This window comes from Furipterus horrens, unplaced genomic scaffold, assembly GCF_987537825.1.
Source record: "Furipterus horrens unplaced genomic scaffold, mFurHor1.1.pri manual_scaffold_10, whole genome shotgun sequence".
In the NCBI taxonomy this organism is placed as follows: domain Eukaryota; kingdom Metazoa; phylum Chordata; class Mammalia; order Chiroptera; family Furipteridae; genus Furipterus; species Furipterus horrens.
The window spans coordinates 37,450,345-37,474,832 of NW_028327180.1; the positions used below are offsets into that span (position 1 = coordinate 37,450,345).

Genomic DNA, 24,488 nt, shown 5'->3' on the forward strand with positions numbered 1-24,488 from the left:
TTCTAATCCAAACGCACTTCTCTTTATTCAAACCAGGGTCAAACTGGTCAGTGGGGATGCCCTGAAGCCACATGCGCAGGAAGTAGGCTGACATGGCCTCCTGGTCCTTGATGCAGTTGGACGCGGGGTGGTTGCCAGCTAAGCCAGGCGGTGTGGCGCCCATGGCACACTTGCAGACACCGCCAGGCAGATCAATCAACAAAAGCAAGGAATAAACAAAAACAAAACACACTCAGTAGATTGCTTCTTTAAGCTCCAGAGTTTCTGGACCAACAAGTCCCAACCCTCAAAGCCAGGAGTACGGGGACCAAAAACACCCCTCACTTCCACCAGTGCCAACAGAAACCCTGTTTTAAATTAAAAAATAAGCCAGTATACACTGTAGAAAATTTCTCTTAAAAATCTCACAATTTGTAAATGTATATTTTTTTCTTTAACATAAAAGTTTACAATATACGGTAAAACAAAAGGCTCAGGAAAATAATTTCAAAAAAAAAAAAAAAGGAAGAAAATGAAACCTGAAAATTTGAATTAAAGCTGAAGACATTTTTTTTAAAACCCTGTTGTTGAACCAGTGACTTTAATTTTTATTGTGCTGATGGGTTAGAGAAAGAAATATATTTAAAAATTTCAGTCCAAGACACCCACAGCCGCCTCCAAAAGCCTCACGCCTGCCCCTCCCCCCAAGGTTGAATCGCAATTTTTCTGCCCAAGTTTGTGATTGTCACAAGTTCACAAGTTTTGAATCCTGGGTCTTGGCCATCTAGCCATCTGTGTGTCGCCAGCCAGCTAGCGTCGGTAGGGGTGGAATCCTTGCACGTTGTGGTTCTGACCTCGTCCAAAGCCACTTCCACTGGCTGGGGGGCCCCCAGAACCTGGCACTGAGGGGCCCCCATAGGAGGGGGGCTGCTGGCTGGGGTCTGAGAAACCCTGCCCAAAGCCGGCCAAGTCCTGTCCATAACCTGCAGGGAGAGAGTTCAGTGAGTGGCCAGGGGAACCGGTCCCATCAACTGGACCTAGGGTCCCACTCCCGCCTGGCATCACTGGGCCTCCCGGATTTGTCTCCAGAAAAGCCCATCTTGAAACCCCAGCAGGACCCTGTCTCTTTACGGAAAGAAAAGAGTCTGAGAGCCCTTGTGGACCCACAGTTTGTTCTGTCTGTTCTTGGCTGGTTCCCACTTGTCTCCAGACTCAGGGTGGGAGCCCTGGTGGCAGAGCTGAGGGTCAGGAGAGACCTTTGGGCTTGGAGGCGCACATCACCTGGCCCGGCTCGGTGGACCTCAGGCTCCTAGAAAGTCTGTTCTCCAGTACAATGCAGGGTGGGCTCAGGCACGCCTTTCAGGATTTAAGAAAACATCTGACCTACACTAACCTCCCCCCAGGATGCAGCCTAGATCCCAGATGGTCCTCCCTCCAGGGTTGAGGTTTCTGTAACACTGAACACTGAGTGGTATGGGGGTGGGCAGGGACTGCATATGGAGCGATAGGCTTCAGTGACTCAAGTTGGCCGCACCTGCAGAGCCCATCTGGTTGAGGCAGGTCCCTACACTAAACAGGACCCTGACCCTGCACCACTGACCTGGGAGGGCACAAAGGCACTTCTGGTAAGAGGGACAGCACTGTCCTTGCTCCCTGCCCACCCAGACCACACACTTTGGATGAAGGCCATCCCAGGGCCCCCGGATTCCCACTGGGGGCACACTTGGAGGCAAAGCTCCTAAACCATGTCCCAGTGGGCAGCATGGGTCCACCCCACCCGGGATGGCAGAGGAGGCGACATCCAGTGCCCGGGTGCAGGCAGGTAAGGACCGTGCAGGAGGAGACGCCACCTACCTAGGCCATATCACTGCTCAGCCTGACCATAAGAGTGTAAACAAAGTATGGGCCCGAAGCCCGCCGGGTCTTGAGAATAGGTACCCAGGCCTGGCGAGAGACGAGACCAGGGTGACTACCCCAGGGTGTAGGGAAGAGACACTCTCGAGATCAGGTATACCCCCACCCAGGGCCGCTCACATGTCTGCTGCCAACACGTCCTGCTCCAGTCGGGGTCGAGAACCCACGTGCTCAGTGACTGCAGCCCTGCAAGGCCCCGAAGGGAAGAGTGTACGATGCAGGGGTGCTGGGGGGCATCTGGTCAGCTGGTGGGACTGCATTCGAGGGTAAGAGCGGCTCAACTTGCAGACACTGCTGTCTTGGATGACACACAGTTCATGCCATGAAGTGGGAAACAGGGGCTGAAACTCTTGCAGGAGCCCTGGAGGCCCTGGTCCCTAACAGCTGGCAGGAGACTGACCCCAGTGCAGGGAGACCCCAGGTTACACCCTGTCCTCACACAAGCTCCCCCATTGAGCTGTCACCTTGTGGACCTGACTCAGAAGCACCTACTCCATGACCAGTCCCTCAAGTGAAGCACAAAATCAACGCCAAAGCCAATACCTGCCCCAGACCAGAGCTGAGACCACCCAGCCAACACTCTTGCCAGCGCTTTGTACTTGGATATCCAATGCACCCAAGAGACGAGCCTGCCAGGGATGTCCCTAGCCCGACAGCAATCACAGCCCTCACATAATCCTCCTGAGGGCCCAGTCATGGCCTCATGTTCCCAAACCCATAGGCCCGGGACACCTGTTACACAATCCATGCTTTCCTATGACTAGTGCCCTGGCAAAAACCCAAGCAACTTAAATCCCTCTTGACATTTGTTTGGTCCTAGGTCACAGGAACTCTTCAACAACTCCCCATACCTTGGACCACCCGACCTGGAAATACTGGTGGGAAATCCACTTGTGAGGGAGGAGGGAGGAAGGAGGACGGAGGAAGGAGGAACGAGGAAGGAGGAAGGAGGAAGGAACAACCACTCACCGTACTGACTGTAGGGGAAGTCTGGCTGTGCTGTTGGGGGCTTGTTCATGTCTGGGGCAGCCTGAGATGGAGGCGGCGGGAAGGCCAGAGGTGCTGCCCCTGGAGTGGCAGGTGGAGGAGGGACCCCTGGAGGTGCAAACTGATCTGGTGGTGGTGGAGGAGGCCCGTAGCCAAAACCTGCAAACAAACAGGACAGAAAGACAGACACCATGCTCACCCATGGCCCAGCCACCAGGAACCTTCACAGATTTCCAGCTGAAATGCATGAGTAGCCAGGCTCTGAGGACAAGGGGTAAGAGACTGACATGAAAACTGTGGACAGTTGGGACAGCGGGAGCTGGCTAGTAATTTAAGTTGAAGTCACTGCTTGGGAATGCTCATTAAGACAGAAGTCAACCATCTAACACAGCACAATCTGTGTGCTTTAAGACGACAAAAATCACACCCAATCTGCACTCTGTCCCCAGCTACAGATACTATTTCTATCAATCTCTTCCTTGTTAGAAATAGATGTGATCTAGGACAGGAGCAAACACACACTTTCTGTAGAGCCACAACGTCATCATGTGGCCCTGTTCTAGGCCACAGAACTGAACTGTCCAGTCCAGGGCCACTGGTCATGTGGTCACTGAGCCTATGAATGTGGCTGGTCCACACTGCTGCCTCAAGATGACAAGGACTTAATATGAAAAAGAACATAGGACCCTTTATGCTAATGGAATAACATATGGCCATCCTAGGTTAGGTAAGGGATTCCTCTTTACTCTGGAACTTAGATCGCAGCATGCAGCCGTGCTGATTTGTTCTGAAGGTGCTGAGTTTGGAAAAGAGCCCTAATCTTCCCAGCAAGTTGGCTGCTTGACCACCAGATCTTCAACCACAAAGCAAAGCACAGAGAAAAGTGAATCAAGACCTGAGGGCTTCTAAATTATAAATCACAAAGATTAGGTCCAGAGACTCATTTCAAGGGATGACCATGAAAAAGAGCGAGGTCTTTGTGTTATGACAAGTCATGGGGCTGGTCCACAAGGGGGCCAAAGCCAACAAATGTGCAGTCCACAAGGTTGTCCTGTTCTCTTCTTCCAGGCAGAGGGATCGTGACAGGCCGCAACCACCATGTGAACACCAGGCAGTCTATAAAAGGTGTGTAGCAAGGCCTCTCATGGCCCAAGGACTTACTGAATTGCGGAGGGGCACCATAGCCCTGTGGGAAGCCCTGCGGAGGGGGGAACCCTCCAGGAGGGGTGGACACGATGTAAGACGTAAATGGTGGCGGCGGTGGGGGAGCTCCTCGTCCCGCGGGTGGTGGTCCATAGCCACCTGGAACACAGGACACAAGTTGAAGGAGAGCATGGTACATGTAATCCCCAACTTCCCAGACCCAGGCCCACTGGACTTCAGATTTTGTAATCTACCATTTCCCAAAGACTTACCAATTGCCTGTCCTGCTGGCACCCACATTCCTAAACCAGAAAACACAAAGATGGGGATTGGTGCTGTGTCATATCAATGTTACCAACTGTGGGTTGAGCCCTGCCCCCTCACCCCCATAGCATGACTGGCAGAACCCTTTAGGAGCCCCATTGGACACAGGGAGAATGTAGCAGTTCTGAGGGACATGCCCTGTGATCCTGAGAATGCCGAGTATTGCTGTCCATGCATGCCCTCTTCCACAGGGAAAGATCCCAAAAAAAGCCATCAGGTCAGAGGGCCCTGGCTCTTCAAGAGAACCGTTGAAAGGGATGAACGGAAGCCCTGGCTGGGTGGTTCAGTTGGTTGGAGCATCATCCCATAGATCCCAGGTCAGGGTGTATGTAGAAGGTAGCTGTTCAATGTTTCTCTCTCTCCAATCAATTAGCATAACCGCAGGTGAGGATTAAAATAAAAAATAAAAAAGGATGGAACGCATGCCCACAGATTAGGGCCAGGGATTCAGGGGCATGCACATATGGGATCTCAGGCCAGACTGCCGGCCAAGCACGAGTCCTTGAGCCAATAAAATGCAGGCTTTAAAACAGACAGCTCTGGAGAGAGCAGGGAAAGCTTCAAGCTGTGTAGACAGCTCTGCAAAATTGGGGGCCCCAGTTACCCTGGGTGCAGAGAGGCCCACCTGGCCTCCTTCTGTCATCTCTGGACATTGCCGCTTCTTTGGGTTTCCAATAAGGGTAGAAGCTCCTAGATCCTGTCACAGGGTCCCCCAACCCTCCTGCTGCTAGACTGTTCCTAACCACTCTGCAGACCCACACAAGACCCAAGAGCCCAACTGACGTCCACCTGGGGAATAGTGACAGACCCAAAGAGCCTGAGAGGTAGAAGGACTCTCCTTCCAGCCAGGCAAAAATACCATGCCTAGAAGCCTGGGATCAAAGTCACCCAGCTGGGGAGGCCACATTTACCCTCACTATGGGCTGTCTGCCACATATTCACCATCAGTCTCCAAAACCCACCAGGTTCTCCTGACCTATCCCTGGAAGCCCTGCCCCAGAAAAGGGGAAGGACTGTGGGACAACATGAGGCATCTCAGACCTGCAAGGGCTGGGATGCTCACTGCTGCCCTGCTGGCCTAAACCGCAAACAGGCACCTGGACAGGGCCCAAGCATACCACAGCCATTTCACCCTTGAGGTGGACCATGTGATGAGGAGGAAGCTTGGCTGAGTATGAAGCCCCACCTCTGCACTACTTGTACAGGAGGGGGTATGGTGGCTGGACTGGGCTGGAGCCTTACCTTGTGGGCCATATCCTTGTTGCCACGTGGGTGGGGGCTGGCCTGCCCAGCCATTGGCAGCATTGGGCACGACACGGCTCCCCCACTGGCTGGCCCCTGGCTGCCCGGGTACTTGGCTTTTGCTGTCACGAGGCTCAGCCCGTTTTACCTCCACCTAGACAAACCGAGGTCTGGTTTAGGAGGACGTGTGGGTCCCTGGCCCCTTCCCTTCAGACACACCCTCAGGTAACTTACAACTACACTTAGCATCTTATTACAACTTAAAACTAAATACTTAACTATATAAACTTTATTTAGGCCAGTAGCTTTCTTCTTTAGAAAGTTTTTTTGTTTTAATCATTATATTTTTAAAAAATGTTTCTCAGGTACAACAAACGTGACTGTGACATGCTAAGTAAGCCCTATGCGCTGCACAGTACGGACCCTTGAGCATTTTATGCATGATGAGGGTCTCTCAGTCAAGTTAAAATGGCAGCGTCCAACTTCAACAGCTTCATAAACCTGGGACAGAGACGGGGGCCATTCCAATAAAAGCAGCCCTGTCACATATCTCCCCGGGACCCCCAAGTGGCAGGAGCCAGCCACTGGCCACACCACAATGGTGGGGGACCTCTCTGGAGCCTACCCACCCTGCCTGCGCCTTGAGCTCATACCTGAGAAACACAGTTGGTTTACTTAGGTTTTTAATTTAAAATGTCTAAAGGAAGATAAAGACTTACCTTCCCCAGGCTAACGCTTAAAGAATCTCAATTAACTCAAAATAATGTCAGAGGGAATGGATGTGATAAAGAGCCTTACATTACATCTAACAAAAAGTAAACAAACATGCAATAAAATGGACATTTGGATCAGTAAGCAATCTTCATACTGTGTTGGGTCAGCAGCCCAGGACCCTTCCTCTCTGGACGTGTCAGGAGCCACAGCCAGGGGAGGGACTGGCACAGCAGGAGGTCGTGCTGGCCCTACTTATGCTGCTTGTTGCCCCTGATGACAAAAAGATGTCCCAATTCCAGGGTTGCCTCAGTATTTGAGAATCCTGGATTTTCTTGTTTTTATGATACATTTTAATAAGAAAGACAATGGATCCATAGAGTCACCCTTGGGGTCTCAGCCTGGTGAGCCAATTAACCATTATGTATCAGAACTCCATCAGTGCTGCCTTAAAACAGAGGCACAAAGACCCCACCTTCCTAATGCCCAAAGGCAGCTCCATGGATGGGAACAAAGTCCCCCTTAGCTCAAGCTAACCAGACAGCAGGATCAAGGGAGTTTCAAAGAGCTCGAATTAATGAGTCCTAACACACTCTCCTTAAGGGAATTTGACTCCCGCTTACAAAGCAAAGCAACCCTTGTAATTAAAAAAGTTCCTTTACTCTCTTCCTATGGGAGCTAGGATGTAGTCATTCACTCTGGTTTTAATTACAAGTGGGACCTGAGTCTATTACAGTCGGAAATCCCCACTGAAGAACTGGTAGGGATCAATGAAGATCTCGCGATAGAAGCCAGACTCCCACAGGCATAAGAACCCCCTTAGTGTTAGCTCTGAGTAGTCCAGACTTAAAACACCCTATATCCCACAAAGCCAGGGTCAGCAGCCTGAAGCGGGGGTGGATCGTGCACATATACCTTTCTGCCCCTGAAACAGGACCACATTCCTTACAAGTTTTAAATGCCACGGGTCCTTCAACTATTAAAAGTGAGCCCTTTTGACCTCATGTCCCTAACTGGTATGCATCCTTGAAGTCCTCATGCTGATTTTAATTTAAACTAGAAGCTTCAATGAATGACAGAATAAAGTATGTGTCTCCCGCTTATTTGGGTTCAAATGGTATTAAGCCTGCATGAGACCTGAGCCCCCGGCAAGTATGAACTCTTGCCCTGTTGATGAACGTAAGAGTAGGATATGGCCTGATGCCTGGGCAGGCCCCAGTGCCATGCTCCATCCAGTGTCTCAATCAGAAGGGCTGGGCATGCTGAACCAAATGAGAAAAACTGGGAACACACACCAACAGGGACTGCCACCGGGGTGCACCGAGCAGGCTTTACAAGGACCCAAATAGTGGTCCTGCCAAAATGTGGGCCTTTAAGACTTTTCTAACTGTAAGAAATCCCACACAGCAGAATTTCTACCAGTTACTCATTTTACCTTTAACTTCTCCAAAAGCTCTAAGGACCTGGGCAAATGAGGAGTTAAGGTCACTTTCTGACAGTTACCTCCATGGTGGCAACACAGTATGAAGATGAAACAACCAGAGGTCACTTGACTGCATGGAGTTAAATACTATCGAGAGCATGTGGTTGGTACTGGAATTTCACAGTAAGTGACCCAATTAAAACAACCAATCCTTCAGGATGTTTACATTTCTTTCAGTTTTACAAGAAACCTGTTCTCAAAGGTTGGCTGCCCATCACAGGTTGGATGGAACAATCAGAATACAGTACAGACATCTGAAGGAGTGGTCACTGGAACCAAGCCTGAGGCAACCTGTGATGTCACTGGACACCCACCACCCGCCTGACCCATCTCCAGAGGTCCAGGTCCCACCCCACAGCAGAGGGTCCCGGTACCTCTTGCCCAGACCTTTTCTATGAAGGAATTTCCATTTCCAGTGACATCCCTCAGTTGCCTGAGACTTGGTTTGGTCTTAAGGTAAAATAAAACTACAACTACACACTTTTTTGCCCATGATGTCGTGAAAATGCATGTTGACAGCCTGGTCCACTGATTGTTCGTCCTCGAAAGTAATAAATCCAAAACCTAGCCAACGACGAAGAGTGAATCAAGGTAGCAGGGTGTTGTGACACAAAACAGGATGATGAACAGTATTAGGGACGGGCCGAAGGATCAACCCAGGGCTTCAGCAAAGCAAGTGAGGGAGGGGGCTGCGGGCCTACCCGGCGAGTGACTGAGGCGGGGGACCTGCCACATGCCTGGGCCCAGCTTGAGCTGGGGCTCTGCTTGGACACTTTGGAACAGCCAGGGCATCTCTTAGGGAGTGGTAGCCCAGACAGCCCAACAGCAAGGGCCATGAAACATGGCAGGGCATGCCTTGTTGGTGCTAGAATATTCTGTGGAAGACAAGCGCAGACAGGGAGTGGTCCAACAGTCCGCCTCAGTCATGGGTGCTGTGGGTGCACTGTTGCTCCACTGAAACCCAGGGTTCTCCCCCTCGGCTTGCAATTTGCTTTGCAGCTAGTGCTGACAGCAGCAATATATTGTCCTAGGCGTTAACAGTATGGTCTCTACCACAGTTAGTGCCTCGCTAGGCTTATCCAACGCCGTTGGGTAAGCCCAAGGAGTCCTGTCAAAGTCACATATGTATGTATACAGGTATCTATCTGCACATATCTATGTAATAAAATACACAAAGATACAGGCCACAGTGGGTTCCAGCAGGTCAACTCTGCTGTCAGCAGCAAGAGCAAGAGGCACCATGTCATCAAAGAGAATTTTAAAGAGAAAATAATTTAGCATTTTCCAAACACAAGGAAGTGGCAGTATAAACGAAGTTTGGTTGGTCTGGGTGAGCGCGACCACCCGGCTAATGTGGCGTGGCATGTCTGGTCCTCGGTCTATTGCCTGGTTTCCAGGGCCGTTCATCTCTGAGCACAAAAGAACACATGGCAGACAGCTGCCAGAGACCCCAAAGAATAAAAGATGGGTGCGGGGAAGGGCCAGCGGCAAGAAGGGGCTGAAGAGAAGCATTGGTGGGAGAGGCACAGGGATAGTGTTCTATGGCAGAGTCGCAGGGCCAGGGGCAGGCCTGTGCTGGATGGGTGGAGTGGACATCCTTGAGGCTACCTGGGAAGATCACAGGCAAAATCGTGGTGGAAGAACAGAAACAGAAGGCAGCTCAGAAAGTCAGATGACAGACTAGCAGGGAGGGACAGCTGGGATGCAGGAGACTTCGGTAGTGTTCCCTCCACACATGCACGCACACAAGAATCTACATGTGGTTGTGAGAAGAAATGGAACGATGAAGCAAAATAGGAGAGGAGACAAAACTGGAGGGCTGGGGTGGGGGGGAGGGGCATGGGGATCAGGAGAAAAGAATGAGATGAACAAAGACAAAAGCAGGGTTGAGTGGGCCAGAGGTCAGGGCTCGCCATCTGGCAGAGATACACATAGAACCTCCAGGACAGGGACACTGTCTTAAACCAACTGGAGGGGTGTGATATCATTCAAAGACCTTTTGAAAGTTTCTGGAAGATAAGGTAGGAAGGAGCTATTTCTGGGATACCTGCTGACCAACTGCTGCTCTCAGTGGCTTTCCTGCCCTCTGCTTGCCTAGTGCTCATAGGGGCTCATGGAAACTCATGGGGACCTACAGAGCTAGATGGCTGAGGACAATGTGCGCCACAGGGGTACATGAACCCAAGGGTCAAGACCAAGGTGCTCTCCCCACCAGCCTGTCCTGCCTGCACCCCCAGCCCTGGGCCCAGGATGAGGACCGCAGGTGGCCTGGGAGTGGGGGGCGGGGCACAACCTGGAGAATCTAAGAGCAGCCCTCAGGATCCCCATGTCTTGAGGCTTCACAAGATCGGAGGCAATAGTGAAACACAGCATGGGTGATGAACGCATATTACAAGGCAACATTTTCTTAGAATGCAGGAGTATCTGAAACCACAGGGCTCGCGAGGTCCATTAGGGCACAAGAGGCGGTCACGCGTGGGTAAGGAGCCTGGGGCGGGACGTCTAGGGACGCATCTGTGTCAAGAGGCGACATCACCACTGAGGAAGCGGCACAGAAACACACTGAAACTTCGTTTACACCCCACTGGAGCAAAGCCCGCTCCCTCCTCTGACTGCAGGATGGCCTGTACCTGTGTGATATAATTTAACACCTGGAGAAGAGAAATCTAAAGAGAGATCGTTAATTACAAAAATTCACAGAGAGAAAGAAAAACAGCTTACTTAACATTACTATATTTACTATGAAACACTTAATATGTCACTAAGCATGTACATCTACATTAAAATTAAGACTATGACTTAACAGCTTAATTGACATGAAGGGAGGAGACATTACTTAATCATGGAGTAAGAGGATGGAAGTTCAAATGGCAAACTATTCTCCAGCACGGCGGGCGCATGCTGCGGGCGGCAGCCCAGCGCTCTAGGGGTCTCCGCAGGGCAAGGGCTGCAGGGGCCGGACCAGCAGATCAGCTCCCGGCCGGGCCCAAAGCGGCTGATGAACCAAAACAGATGGGCAGGAACAAACAGCAGCAGCCACAAAAAAAAAAAAAAAACAAACAAACAAACAAAAAAACCCCTCCAAACCCCAAAGGGCATGGAAGTTGAGTGCCGGCTGGCCCAGGCCAGACGTGCAGGGGTGGGCTGTTCAGGGAACCCAGGTAGGGATGGGCCCCTCCTCCCACCGGTCCCACTGACTGAGGAGAAAAACAAGAAAAAAGCATGAGATGGATAAAGGAAACTCCACGTTCAAGCTGAGCTGCAGCAGATCTGGCCTGACGACATGAAATGAAACTTCTGACTACACTGGTGTGAGCTGACCACAAGAGACGGACTACACTGGTGTGAGCTGAAGGCAGGAGACGGTCGTAACTAAGGAAGGTCACAATGGAAAAGGACACAAGTCTTCCAGTGCACATTAAAGAACAGAAACCTTGTTCAAATTCATGTCAAGGTGTAAAAAACTTTAAAAGAATGAGCCAAAAAAAAGACAAAAAAAAAAAAAAAAAAAAGACAGTAATGTCTGACCTTGGGAAGCACAGATAAGCTGGGGGCAGCACAGGAAGAGTCTATGTTTTAATCATTTGTCTCCAAATCACCCTTTTCTGAGGCAATGCTCACTACAACCACCACCTAATTGTGAGATAGTTTGCCATCTGAGGGGAAAGGTCAAGGACAAACTCCATCTCTTTTACCTCGAGGCCTCTGCTTTTCTGCATCGTAGATCATGACCACTTCCGTGACCTGCAAAAGAAAACAGCCATTCGAGGATCTGGGTGCCACAGAGCCTATGAGAACCTCTGGCTACGAGAGAAGTCTCAAGCCAAATGCCTGCTGAGAAGTCTCTAGTCTGAGGAGTCCTGAGGCAAAGGGCCAGTCTTCCAGGGTGTGAAGTTCAAGATTCATGGGGCTGGGGCCCAGGCCACCGTTCCACAGCGAAGATGATAGCCAGGAGACCCATGGGCACTGTCCCCTTCACTATGCCAGGATGGAATGACCCAGAGCGCTGGTGGGTCAGTGCCCCCATTGTCCTGCTGACTCAGCCCTCACTGCCCATCACCCCCACCATGTTCACTGAGTACCTTATCATGTGCTCTGGCATTCCTAAACCCTGGCCCCAACCCTTGAACACTCAAGTGCCACCTGACAAACATGACACAGCGGGAGCAAGCAGGGCCACACCGTTAACAGGGCATTTGAGCAGCAGAAGCCTGGGGCAGCCTGGGCGACAGCCCCCCACACACCAGCAACCTACCTAACCCCGCCTCTTCCTCTGCTGGCCCCACTAGAACTGAGTTTCCTGTATGACCTTGATTAACTCTAACCCCCATGAGATTCTAAAGGATTTTAGCCTCTTCCAGAAAACAGGATCACCCTCGGGAGGTCTGTGTCACAGAGAAAACACTGAGCGGGACACAGGGCCAAACATCCGTGAAGCCGGCAGCCTAAATGGCAATGAGAGCTGCCAGAGGGAGCAATGGGGTTGCACCAGAGCCCCCCATATAGTGAGCTACCCACTCCTGGTACAAGGACCCTGGAACAGTCTCTACACTAAAAGTCCTCCACCAGGCCAGGCCCCATCCTCAGCTGCAGCTACCCAGGCTAAGTACCTTGTCTGGGGCAGGAAAAGTTAGCCCGAGGTCCCAGGGGAACCTGATCTACCATTGAAAGACAGCAGGCCGGCTTCTCCCCAACACTCCCTAGTGCCTCATTATCAACCAGAAGCCTCCCGGATGCCAGCCCGTAAGTTTTACTTCTGCCTGGAAAAGCCATTGATGGGAAAGGATGGGGCTTTGATAGTTCTGTTGAGGGGGGACGTAGGGCAAGAGGACAGAGCTGCCAGGCTGAGTTTCCCAAGGACATAGGGTTCCACCATGCCTGCCTCAACTAGGCCAAGTTGAGCAGCTGCTGCCTGGGTGCTGCTGGTGAGGGAAGAACTCACCACTCCGAATTTCTTGAAGTATTCCCTGAGCTCTGTCTCACCACAATTGTGAGGAATTCCACCGACAAATATCTTATTTGATTTACTGTTATCACTCCTGGATCCTTTCTGCTGTGTCAAGAAGGAAAAGATGGTTAGTCCCTGTGTGGATCCCCCAGCATGCTCCCAAGGATTTTGAACGTCTGCGTGGGTTTGAGAGGCACTAAAGCTACCAAACACTCTTCAGAGCGTCGGCCTGCGAGCCAAGTGTCGCTGGTTCGATTCCCATTCAGGGCACATGACTAGGTTGCACGTCAGGTCCCCAGTTGAGGGCGCGAGTGAGAAGCAACCACACAGTGATGTTTCTCTCCCTCTCTTTCTCCTTTCCCCTCTCTCTAAAAATAAGACAAAAAACAAACAAATAAACAAACACTCTGAGAAAGTCCAGTGAGTTCAGAGAACCAAGAAAAGCATTTTCCCAGAGACCCAAGGAGACCAGATCCAGCACTGTGGTAGTGCTGTTTCAAATGCATTTAAAAGCAGGCTATAGTACTCTGTTCAATTATTCTGAACCACAACAGCTACAGAACTTAAAGCTCCGAACTGTGAAACTAAAGATCTCAGGAGAGTAAAGAAGACAGAGGGGGGTCCTCCATGATTAAAACTAGTGATGAGTCTGGTTTTTTTCAAGCTGGTGACCAACAACGATGATGGAAAGTTCTAGTAACTTTAAAGCCACTCCCATCATTTGTTTGTCTTTCACCATCCCTGACTCTGATCCTGCTATCTGTGGAATGACCTCACACCTACCTCAGAAGTAAACGCTTGAGCCCAGCTTGTCACTTGGGGGGCAGACGTAAAAGAAACAGGCCCACCCTGACTTAGCTGGGTGGAGCCAAAACTCAGCTCCTGCCCTACAATGCTGCCCCTCCTGCCCCCTCCACTCCTAATACCCCTTCTTCTTTCTACCCAAGGAGTTCATAGGTTAAGTTGTCCTAACTGCTCTTTTTTTAAGACTGTGTATTTATTTATTTAATCCTCACCCGAAGACACTTTTCTATTGCTTTTAGAGAAAGAAAGAGGGAAAAGGGTAAAGAAATATTGATATGAAAGAAAAACATCAATCGGTTGCCTTCCGTACGCACCACGACTGGGGATCAACCCCATGACCTAGGTATGTGCCCTGACTGGGTATCAAACCGACAACCTTTCAGTGTACAGGACAATGCTCCAACCAACTGAGCCACACCAGCCAGGGCCGTCCCAACTGTTCTTGATTAGCAATTTTGGGGGTGGACTAGGTTTCCTCAGGTGTTCAGGTTACAGCCCATACCTATTCTGTCTTAATAAAGTTGCCAAAAGACTAAAAGATGTTAATAACCAAATGGAATCTGAATCCTGCTTGGAGTTCAGTGTGAAAAATTGTGAAGGTCGCCTGTGAGACAATCCTAGAAATGTGAGCATGGTGGTGTGGACATGGGTGACACTGGGTATCACCACAGGCATCTTAGCTGTGGGGACGGGGGTTCTATGAGAGGTCTATACTTTTAGGATATGCACACTCCAGAATTCAGGAATGGTCTATGCAGACAAAGATGGATATTAATACAGAGAACTCTGCAAATAGTAACAATTAATGAATCTAGTTTTCTGTAATTTGAAAACTTTCCTAACAGAAAGTTGGAAAAATAAAAATGCTTTCAAGAGTCTGAGGCCCCTGTCTACCAGCAGCAACTGGGATCCTGCTAGAAATAAAGAGGTCTCAAGCCTCCGCATAGAACCATGATCAGACACCTGTGGTGGGGCCTACATGCAGCTTCTCAACAGCCTCCTGTCCAGCTCTGTTCAGCAGGGCTTTCTGCAAGGATGGGAACATTCCAGGTGACAGTCTTCTCTGAAAACTGCAGGGTGGTAGAAGGGGAGGTATGAGCAGTGAGCAACAGTGGACAGGTCTGCTCCAACTGACACAGCCCCAGGGACCATACACAGCTCACAGGAAATCCCCAGCAGTCACCACATTTGGCTCTTTGAGCGACCAGGATCAGATTTGTGTCTGGAGGGGAGTGGCCTGCAGAGCTGGATGGTGGAAGCCTTGGAGTCAAGGATGACCAGGCCACCAGACAGAGAGGAGTGAGGGACTGAAAGGAGAAGCTGCTCTTGGCCCTCTTGGGTAGGATGGGAGCACTTGGGGCAGATAAAACCTAAGGTTCTACATGACAAATAGGTGTGAGCTGTCTTTTTTTTTTTTAAGGCATACTAATAAAAATTTTCTTTTTGGATATAAATAAAAATTTTACATCACTAGATAAATATGAGCAATTCTCAGCTAGTCAAGTGTCAAAGGAGACCTTCTGTCATTCCTAATCTTAACAAGCACAAACACCAGATCAAAGGCTCATGTTTGTCTAACCACCATTCTGTACAACTGAAACTAATACAGAGTAATATTGAATGTAAACTATAATTGAAAAACAACAACAAAAGCACATGAGTTCTTTAAACTGGCTGTTAAACACGCAAGGTCACCCACCCGGCCCCTTACCCAGCCTTCTTTTGGCCGCGTCCTCTCTGGCTGCATCCCTCGAGGTGTACATGGCTTTGGGTCAATCTGTAGAAAGTTTCAAACAAGCCAGTTGTGAATATGAGGCATTTTTCTCTAGAGAAGAAGGTATTAGCAACAGCAGCCAGCAGCACAATACACTAGCACTTGCCCTGATCAATTCACACAATGTCTGTATCCATATCCTACTCCAATCTCCAATCCAAACACAGAGACTTAATCCTTTTAGATCATCCCCCCAGGAAACAGTCTTTAACATAAACATCCATGAAAGCTCAGAGACCCAGTGAGCTGAAGGACAAAAGACAGAGAGGGGCAGGAAGCTCAGCTGCAGCTGAACACTTACATTTCGACCATCCAGCGTGTGCGGTCTGCTGGCCAGCACTGTGCCCACACAGTTGGGGTCTTTAAACTTGACAAACCCGAAGCCTCGAGACTGATTGGTTGTCTTATCTTTCATGATCACACAGTCCACAACCTCTCCATACTGGGAGAAGTAGCTGCGGAGAGTCTCTGCTCAGAGATCGGGACAGAAACAGACACACACACCAGAGTGTTAAGCACAGCATCGCAGCTGGCATACAAACAAAAACACACACAGACATGCCACTTCCGGATCACCAGCCTGACCTGGAAAGTGTGACTAGCCACTTTTAAACAGACTAATCTACTAATTTGGGGAGCAGGGATAAGAGGGTAAAGGACGGGGGACACATGAGGAAGAACAGGGGGCTCCACACGATGCGTGCATCATGTCTTCATATAAACTAGAAAGGCTGTTACTAAGCATGGCTGTGGCAAAGGCATCCAGGAAAGTGAAACTGAAGAGAATGCAGAACAACCACTTTGAAGGCCATGTGACAACCATCTTCTTTCAGCTATGTCTGAACTCAGTGACTGCTGGGCAAAGCCCTGGCCACCGCACTCTGAATGTTAATGGTCCTCCTGCTTCCAGTCTTGAGCTAGAAAACTAGTTTAATTTATCCCCTAATTCTGCTGTGAAACATCAGGACAAAATTAACCGTTTCAAAGACAGCACTGCATTCCCTCTGCCCCCCGCCAACCAATCAAATGCCTTTCTATCCCAGAAATCAAGATAATAAATGAATCAAAAATTAAAGAAGCCCAAGGTAGTAGCAAGAGATGAATTCACACAACACAACTTCAAAACCAAGGTCAGCCCGCCTGCAGTGCCTGGCATTCAACCACAGCACTTACCCTGGGTGGTGCTCCAGTCAAGACCGCCCACGAAGAGCTTCCTGCAATTCAATAAGAAAACATATAGGGTCAAATAGTTCTTGCATTAAAGATGCCACCCATCTGACCCATTCCTAGGCAGTAATCCACATCACCAAAGGAGTTCACACAAACATGCTGACGTTGTCGCAGTCATGGCAATGGCACGGGGCAGCTGTGGCTATCACCTGGCCTCACTGGTTGCAGACACAAAAAAGGACTCCAAGACTTGCCAACACAAAAGGGTGAGTGTTATGACATAGTGAAGACGTGTCCAGAATTGCACATGCACAAGGACCACAACCACAGCAAGTCCCTATCCTACCACTCTTGCAATATTCTTCATTTGCAATCAAGATCTGAGATCACAGGCGACAACCCAGAATGACACCAGGACTAGGGATTATAGGGCAAAGCCTCAGATACCTACCATATGGTCATGAGCTAGGACCCACAAATCACTGGGAAGGTCCCCAGAGCTCCAGACCCAGAACTGGATCCCTAGCCCACAACCCCCACCTCAGGGTGGCCTGGGCTGTACTTTTGAGCAAACCCACTACAATTTTCAGGAGGAACGCCATGCCATCCCTGCAGCTTACCTGCCTTATGTCTGCTCCCAGTGGATCCAGAACCCAGTATCCCCCTACTGCCCTCAGAGGAGGGCTCTACACAAGGGAGAATTGTGGCAGTCCCTGCTTTTCCCACCTTTCACACCACCCTCAAACTGGCTGGACCTGGAGTGAACCGAGGTACCACAGCTGTTCCAGCTTCCACACGGGACCATACTCACTAGCTTCACCCTCAGCACCCGTCCACATCATTCCAGCCTCCCCCAGCCCTGGAGGCAGGTATAACAGAGGAGGTAGGGGGAGGGGCTCCAGCAGCAGTGGTGGCAGCTCTCCATCCTGCCTGTTTCACCCAGGAAAAGGGGACACTATCACTGTCATCCTTGGAGATGGACCAAGGCACTAATTGGTGGGCCTTTAGATGCTGGCAGGTGGCCCAGGCTCAGTCCCTGCCTGAGACACAAAGACCCTGCAAGGCTGATAGCAGTCCTGAGCAACCAAGGGAACCCTGCCTTCCGTCTAAGGACAGAACCCTCAAGGTAACAGACACAACTGTCACCTCTGCTCCATCTGGTGACTCGAGCCTCAGTATCCAGCCACTGGGAAAATGTCAGGGGCTTGTTCCAATCTGCTTTTTCTTTAAGGAAGGACAATTTAAACTTAGTGTAAGAGAAACAATTTCCCATCACTGCCACCCTCAAAATGCCAACAAATAGGCCACCACCCGTCCCTGGTTGGGGACGGCTATACGGGGACTCAGGACGGGTATCTGGCTGTGGCTGTGCTTCCAGTGTCCTAGAAGGGAGCTCAGTAAGAACAGGCTTCAGGGAACATGCTGACGAAGCAGCAGCAATGCTCACCATTTAGGTCTCATTAACTCAAAACCGTGTTGCAGGCCTCCTGTCTTCCAAAAATGGGGGGTGGGGTAGAGCCTCCATCTACCCCCACTCTCCAAGGACTGTCCAGGCAATGCCCAGAGCAAGCTGCGACTCAGACCCAGCTACACCCCTTGAGGCCTGGCACCCAGTACGGACACAGGGCCTTGAATGACAAGGGCCAGAGGCTGGCCAGCACTGTGAAGAACTGCCCGTTTGCCCAGTCCTTTCGTCGGCAGCCGTCCGTCTCGAGAGACGATGGTGTAGCTTCTTAAGAGTCTATCTGCACCGCCGAGAACGGCTGTGCAGTCCGACTCGGGAGTGACACGGTATCTGTCTCCTCCCATGTTGAATCGACATCTTGCGATGACGCTGGAGTGTCCTCTCCAGTGGAGCTGAAGCTACAGAGCCTGGGCAGGGTGATATGGAGGGTCTGCTGTTGCCCATGCAGCAGACCCCCCCTCTCTTCGCAGCTGAAGGGTCCAAGGGAAAGACGGAGTCAATACAGCTTGGCTTCAGGTGCGCCGCAGGAGTTGCCGGTGTTGACTACAACGTCAAACCGCCTTAGGGACTCCGGCTCCGGATTTTCTGTCGGGGTTTACTCCCTTAGCCTTTCCCCTGAAGAGGTATGCCGCAAGGCAGCGGAGGTTTTTTGGAGTCAGAGTTTTCCTTCTCTGATGGATAATAACATGGCATCAATACTGTGTGTTCCAATTTTATCCTGTGCTGTGTGCATTTAAGAGAATGTTTCTTTTCTTGAAAATGGAACACACGAACAGCTCCACACAAAGGGGTACTGGGGCATCACTTCCTCTCAAATACCTCACTAAAGACCTATGCACAATTTAGGAGTACAGATATTACCTAGTTTACAATGATCTCTTCAGCAGTACCTAATTTTCAACTTAGTGTCTACGTAGTTCTATTTTCACTTATATTTTTTATTTCTAGAGTTCTGTTTGGTATTACTTCAAGCAAGACATTGTGATAGTCTTCCGTTTATTCATATTTTCAGAGAGAGAGAGAGAGAGAGACATCAACTGATTTCCTCCTGTATGAGGCCCAACAGGAGATGAAACTCACGACCTATGCATATGCCTTGACTCGAAATCTAACCAGCCACTTTTTGGTTCACAGAATGATGCTCCATCCAAGTGAGTCACATGGCCAGGGCTAAATATCTAGTCTTAAATATTGCCAGGAACAGAAGACAAATTATCCTTTTATCTAAACTTTCTTATGTTATTTTCTTTTAAGTATGCCTCTTATTAAGTAGTAATTGCATCTTCTTTACTAAATAAATTTGAGATTCCTTAATTAAAAATAAAATAAAGGCCCATGCACAAATTAACGGAGCAGAATGTTAGTCCCTGGTGCGTCAGGCTGGATAAAGAATATTGGGGACTTTTGTTACTAATCTATGACTGTTCTGTAAATCTGAAGCTATATGAGATTATAAATTAGGAAATTCTCATTACTGAAGAAATGTCAGGATTTAGGTTTCTTCTGAAACAACAGTACTGACGTGTAGACTATCTGAAACACTCAGTAAGAAGTATCCCTTATATGACCATCACTTTATGCACAGGGAAGAACATGTCTAGCTTTTGTGCCAGGCGGCGCTGTGCTGGGCACTTTTATGTGTTTCCACTTCCTTTCCTCCTGCCGTGAGGGCATACTCTCCCAGTCTGCACAGAGAAGGTTCCAGAAAGTCCTGGGAGGCCAGCTGACTCATGGTAGCAGGGACCTTTCCAGAGCCCCAGGACAAAGCCCTAACCTCTGAGCCTCAGGTCTTTGTAATCAATAAAATAAAAATGGCCCTGGCTGCCAACCTTACGAGGATGAGTGAGAAATAGGCACCCCAACACCCCAGAGACTAAGGCCCCCACAGGACAAGCCCGGACAGCAAGACACATTGATATGCTGCCCTGGCACCAGTGGAAGACCTGTTCACCCTGCCGGCCATCCAGGAACAGCCCAGACAGACTCACTTGGTACCATGTGAACCTCAGGAGTCTATGAGCATGTACACATGGGACTTTGCAGACTAAGGTATTAGTTAATCATGCCAGCTCCCCTTCTCCAACTGTTCCCTGCTCTGAAGGGTATCATTACTCAGCTGAAACTGGATGTCAGGGCTCCCTAGACCCTGCACTTCCCAGACCCACGTGCGGACTTCCTGGCTCTATCAGGTCCTCCCAAGAGAACAAAAGTCAGGAAATAGGCAATGCCACCACCTGGAGGATCTGAGAGAGGTAGTCTTGCTCCCAGAGCCCACACCTCAAGAGGGGTTGGTGACTTCCTCTTGGAAGGGACTGTATAAGTGACTAGGCGCCAGGCTCTGATTAACATTCCCCTCGAATGTTCTGCCTGCTGAAGCCAAATCTGTTTCTGGATGACTACCCCACTCTTGCTCTATGGACTTCAGAGCAACCACATAGTATTTGCACCAGAAAGTAGTCTTCAGTGGCTTCCCCTGGCTGGGGCTGACCACTGTGAGCTCTGCCCTGGAAGCACACTGACAAGCTTTGGAAAGTTCCATCCCGCCTGGCAAGAAGGCCACCCAACGGCAGCAGGGGCACAGAGGCAGAGGGCCCCGACCAGTCAGTTATTTAGCAAATGGCCCTTTCTTCTTAAAGAGTACATCCAACCCAGAGCCTATGTTTGCACCTTCCTGGTCTCCAGTGGGGACACACTGGGACCTGATCTCCCTAAGTCTGTCTGTCCTTGTTTCCTTGCAGAAGGGAGGTGGTCCTAGGAGGGGACACATAGCCCTGGCCCGTGGGCCTCACCCCAAAGCCCACCCATGCCAGCTTCTGTCCTCAATACTCAGGCTCCCCTCCTGCCAAGAGGGAAGAGCACCCCCTCCTAGCCAACTGTGGGAGCTATGTGACACAGAGGAAAACCCCAGGACTGACTGAGCAGTGGGAGGAGCCCCTCCACTACCCTCTTCCATACAGAAACAATGTCCTCCCAAAATCAAACCTTCTCTGAAGCAAACCACCAAACATTGCCCTCCCACATCATTGGGCAATTAGCACAAACAGGCATTTACAAATACAGTCCACTGCTGCTCATGATCCCCAACCCTCCCAGGCCCCGCCAAAGCTCAATTCAGGGATCTACTTCCAGAGCCTCTTCAACAAACTATTCCAGAAAGACCAGGAAGGACTCAAGTACTCCACCTTGGGGGACCACTCCACATGCCATCACTCAGCCAGCGCTGGGCTGCAGCCAACTGAGGTCACCCACTTGCAGCCTCTCTGGCTAAGCAGCCATAGACTCATCCCACACCCCCAATCTTTTCTTGAAGTGAACCCAGTGCAGCTTCACTTCCCTTCTCCAAGTCCTTCCTCTCCCTGCAACACTGCCCTCGATGACATGCAGGTGTCCCTGTCTTACCAGTCCCTAGTTATGCAAATAGAACCACGTGGGACAGATAAAATCTTCCTCACTTTTCTCCAGTTCCTGACACAGATTGGCTGCCCCAGAGGTGGGTGGAACAAAGTGCCTCTGTCTATCTGTAAAAGGAGAGAGCCCTTCCCTCAGCACCCAGGAGCACCAACAAGATGGCAGGCACCCTCAGAGGTCCACCCACACAGACCCCAACTGAGAATCTGAATTAAGGGATCTTTCTTTAAGTTGACTTTCCAAGGTCTTGGCAGGGGAAAGAGGACCTCAGCCCTGTCTGCTCAGCAGGCCTCTTCAGCAAGGTCAGTACCTGCCACTGCCAGGCCTGCCTCAGGAGATGACATCTAGCCGTCCACACATCAGCTACAAAGGGCTACATGTGACATCCATCACTCCTTTTGCCCTCAAGACCTAGCCCTTGCTCTGTTCTAGCTGACTGTGAAAATGATGCTAAAAGCGTTAACCAAAGCCCATGGTCTCACCCAACTTCCCTTCTCCCATCAGACTTGATGCTGATTTCTGAGCCAGCTCAGGTAGTTAAAAACTGGGGAAGCTCTTCCTTCAAAGACAAATTCAGGAGTACAGGCCAGGAAGGAACGGTGCCCCAGGCCTCCACACATTTCCTAAGGCCTCCACAGTGCACCCCACACACGTGTCTGTCAAAGAAAGGAGAGTAGCCCCTCCTATGTGTCAAGCACTCCCTAGGGAGCTACTGGGGTGGTGACCAGACACCAAAGCAAAGGAGGTCGGAGGTGAGGGTGGCTGTCACCAGATATCATTCAGACCTGCCACCTCCTGATAATGTCTACCATTGCTTGGATCTGAGCACAACACACCTCCCACATGGTAACCACTCCAAAGTTGAAACCCTGGTTCCCTCATAGAAAACTGCAAAAGGGCCATCGCCGGGGAGCCTGACTAGCACAGCTACATAGCAAGGAAATCAGAATGAACCCAGGACTCCACATCCAATACAAACAAGGTTCCCACATAAAATAGAAACTTGTCAGTACTTTTTGGCAACAGATTTTTACTCGCAAAGCAGTAAAAGGTTTTTAGGACACCTGTAATTTACAAGTTTAAAACTGAGACTATCTGGGTAGATTCACCAGGTTGGGGAAAAAACATCTCCAGGCAAGGTCCCTAGTTCCAAACCTGGTTCTGCTCCTCACTCTGAGCCTTGCCAAGTTGGCCACCTGTCTGGATGGTCCAGATCTGGGCTCGGATCCTGCCTGGGATCCATGAGTTGGGACAAATTGTAGGGGTGAAATGCCAGGCATCCCTTCCTCCTCATGGCCATACCTGAGGGGCAGGCCCAATGGATCTCCAGACTCCCTTTCTTCCCTAACCTTCCTCTCTGCTCTCCGGGTGAGAAGGGAAGGCAGCCCAGTCCTGAAAACCCCTGTGCTCTGGGAAGACATGTGCATGTGGTGTGGATGTGGGAAGCCTGATAACTCTCTCCCCGCCTCCTAGTTTCCTGTTAGAAGTGCTGCAACTTTTGATTTACCTAACAACACAGCCTTCTAGTTCACAAAGCAGGGGAGATGGGGGGTAGGAGCTAAGTGCTTTTCCCCTGAGTCCTCTAAATGGCATGGGGTTTTGGGGAGGAGGGAGTACAAGACAACATATATTTTACATCTAAGGTGTATGCAGTGGCTGGAGCCAGATGGGGGCCCAGTGATGCCAGCCTCCCACCAGCAAACAATTACTGACTCACCAAATCAACTGCTTTGTAAAAACCACATCTGTTCAAAGCTTAGGGCACCCAGAAATGTACAAAAGACACGGAAAAGAAGCACGCACTATTTTGCCATCTTCTTCAGAAAAAAATCTAACTGTAAAATTAAACTGGTGCTGTGGGAGCTGGTCTCTGCATAGAAAACTGGAGCAAACGCCTTCACTAGGATAGAACTGCATTTTCTAGCTCCTTCGGGACAGCTTCTAGGGATCTCGGCTGGTTCAGCATTAAGCAAGGTTATAATTAAGGGAAAACAGCTGTAACAAACCTGCTCTAATAGCTGCGACAAGAAAAAGACCTCAGAAACAAGGCTTTCTGCCCACCCACCCGGTTTCCCTTTTCTTTAGTTTAAATACACCCTTGGGGGGTTTAGATGGGGGGAGAGCAAAAAGGGGCTCCATCAATGTGAAAACAAGTTACAGACGCCGCGGGGTGCACAGACTGGTCCCCCTGACCTTGGCCCGAGGGCCCTCTGTTTGTGACCCTTCCTTGTTCTTAGCACTTGGGGGTAGGGGGGTAGACTGGAAAGGGTGCGATGCCGCCCAAATTCTCTGGTGGGAGAAGATGGGCGGCTGGAGAACCGAAACCTTCGCGTCGGGCCCGCCACGTGCGCGGACCCACCAAGTTTGTGCGCGGGCTAGGGGCGCCGCGAAGCCCTCCAGGTTCCAGTTCCGGTCCTCCAGGAGGAACACCGGCACGGGGGCGCTAACGGCGCCCCAGACCGTGAACATTCACGTTTGGAGTCCCCCCAGCGGGAAATCCAGGCACGGGAGCAGATGGGGTTCCCGGGACCCCTCTGAGCTCCCGTTCAGGCTCCCCAAGCAGGAAACCCAGGCATGGAGGCAGACAAGGCGCCTCAGACTTTCCACGTTCCCGCTCGGGATCCCCAGTGGTAAACTCCGGAGAGGCGGCGGCAAGCCTCGCCGGGTCCCCATAGGCTCCCATTCGGAAGTCCCCCAGCGGGAAACTCGGTCGCGGTGGCGGCGGCGGCCCCCCCGCCGTCTCCCTAGGCTCCTGTTCGGGATCCTCCCGGGCCAATAAACAGCAGGGCCCCTCAGAACCCTCAGGTTCCCGCTCGGGGTCCCTCTTCCCTGGCTAATAAGTGACTGGATCCCGGGCTGCGGCCCCGCGGCGTGACCTTGACGGGCCAGGCGGAATCTGGGAGGGGGCCAGCCGAGGCGGCGGCTCGGCTCTGCGCGTCCTCACCCGATCTCGTCGGCGCCAGAGTTGTTCATGGCGGCGGCGGCAGCGCTTCGCGTTCCGGGCCCCCTAGCTCGCTCCCGCCTCCGGAAGGTCACTGGCCCCGGCGCCCTCCCCACAACAGCGGCCCGGATCTGCGCAACGGCGGCGGCCGCGCTGCCTCCTCCCCTCAGCGCCAACCCAACAGTCACCGCGCGC

General features: G+C 50.8%; 1 protein-coding gene and 1 long non-coding RNA gene across 9 annotated transcripts; one reads left to right on the forward strand and one right to left on the reverse strand.

Annotated features, from left to right (window-relative positions):
* DAZAP1 (DAZ associated protein 1) lies at window positions 1-24,488 on the reverse strand. 8 transcript variants are annotated; one of them, XM_090289174.1, is made up of 14 exons: window positions 24,297-24,488; window positions 16,483-16,523; window positions 15,611-15,777; window positions 15,235-15,312; window positions 12,726-12,833; window positions 11,479-11,527; window positions 8,265-8,347; window positions 5,590-5,743; window positions 4,296-4,325; window positions 4,042-4,182; window positions 2,863-3,039; window positions 2,014-2,079; window positions 1,834-1,923; window positions 900-962 (listed from the first exon to the last, which is right to left on the reverse strand). In XM_090289174.1, exons 1-13 carry the CDS (start codon window positions 24,323-24,325, stop codon window positions 1,844-1,846), a joined length of 1,203 nt encoding a protein of 400 aa, XP_090145300.1. In that variant the 5' UTR covers window positions 24,326-24,488; the 3' UTR covers window positions 900-962; window positions 1,834-1,843. The 8 variants fall into 8 exon arrangements, with proteins under 8 accessions (XP_090145294.1, XP_090145296.1, XP_090145295.1 ...); XM_090289168.1 differs by lacking the exon at window positions 1,834-1,923 and having other exon boundaries at window positions 1-962; window positions 24,297-24,485; XM_090289170.1 differs by lacking the exon at window positions 1,834-1,923 and having other exon boundaries at window positions 1-962; window positions 15,247-15,312; window positions 24,297-24,484.
* Window positions 2,719-8,256, forward strand: LOC149999579 (uncharacterized). Its single transcript, XR_016513481.1, has 3 exons — window positions 2,719-2,771; window positions 3,949-4,005; window positions 7,961-8,256. It is a non-coding gene; the product is annotated as an uncharacterized LOC149999579 (long non-coding RNA).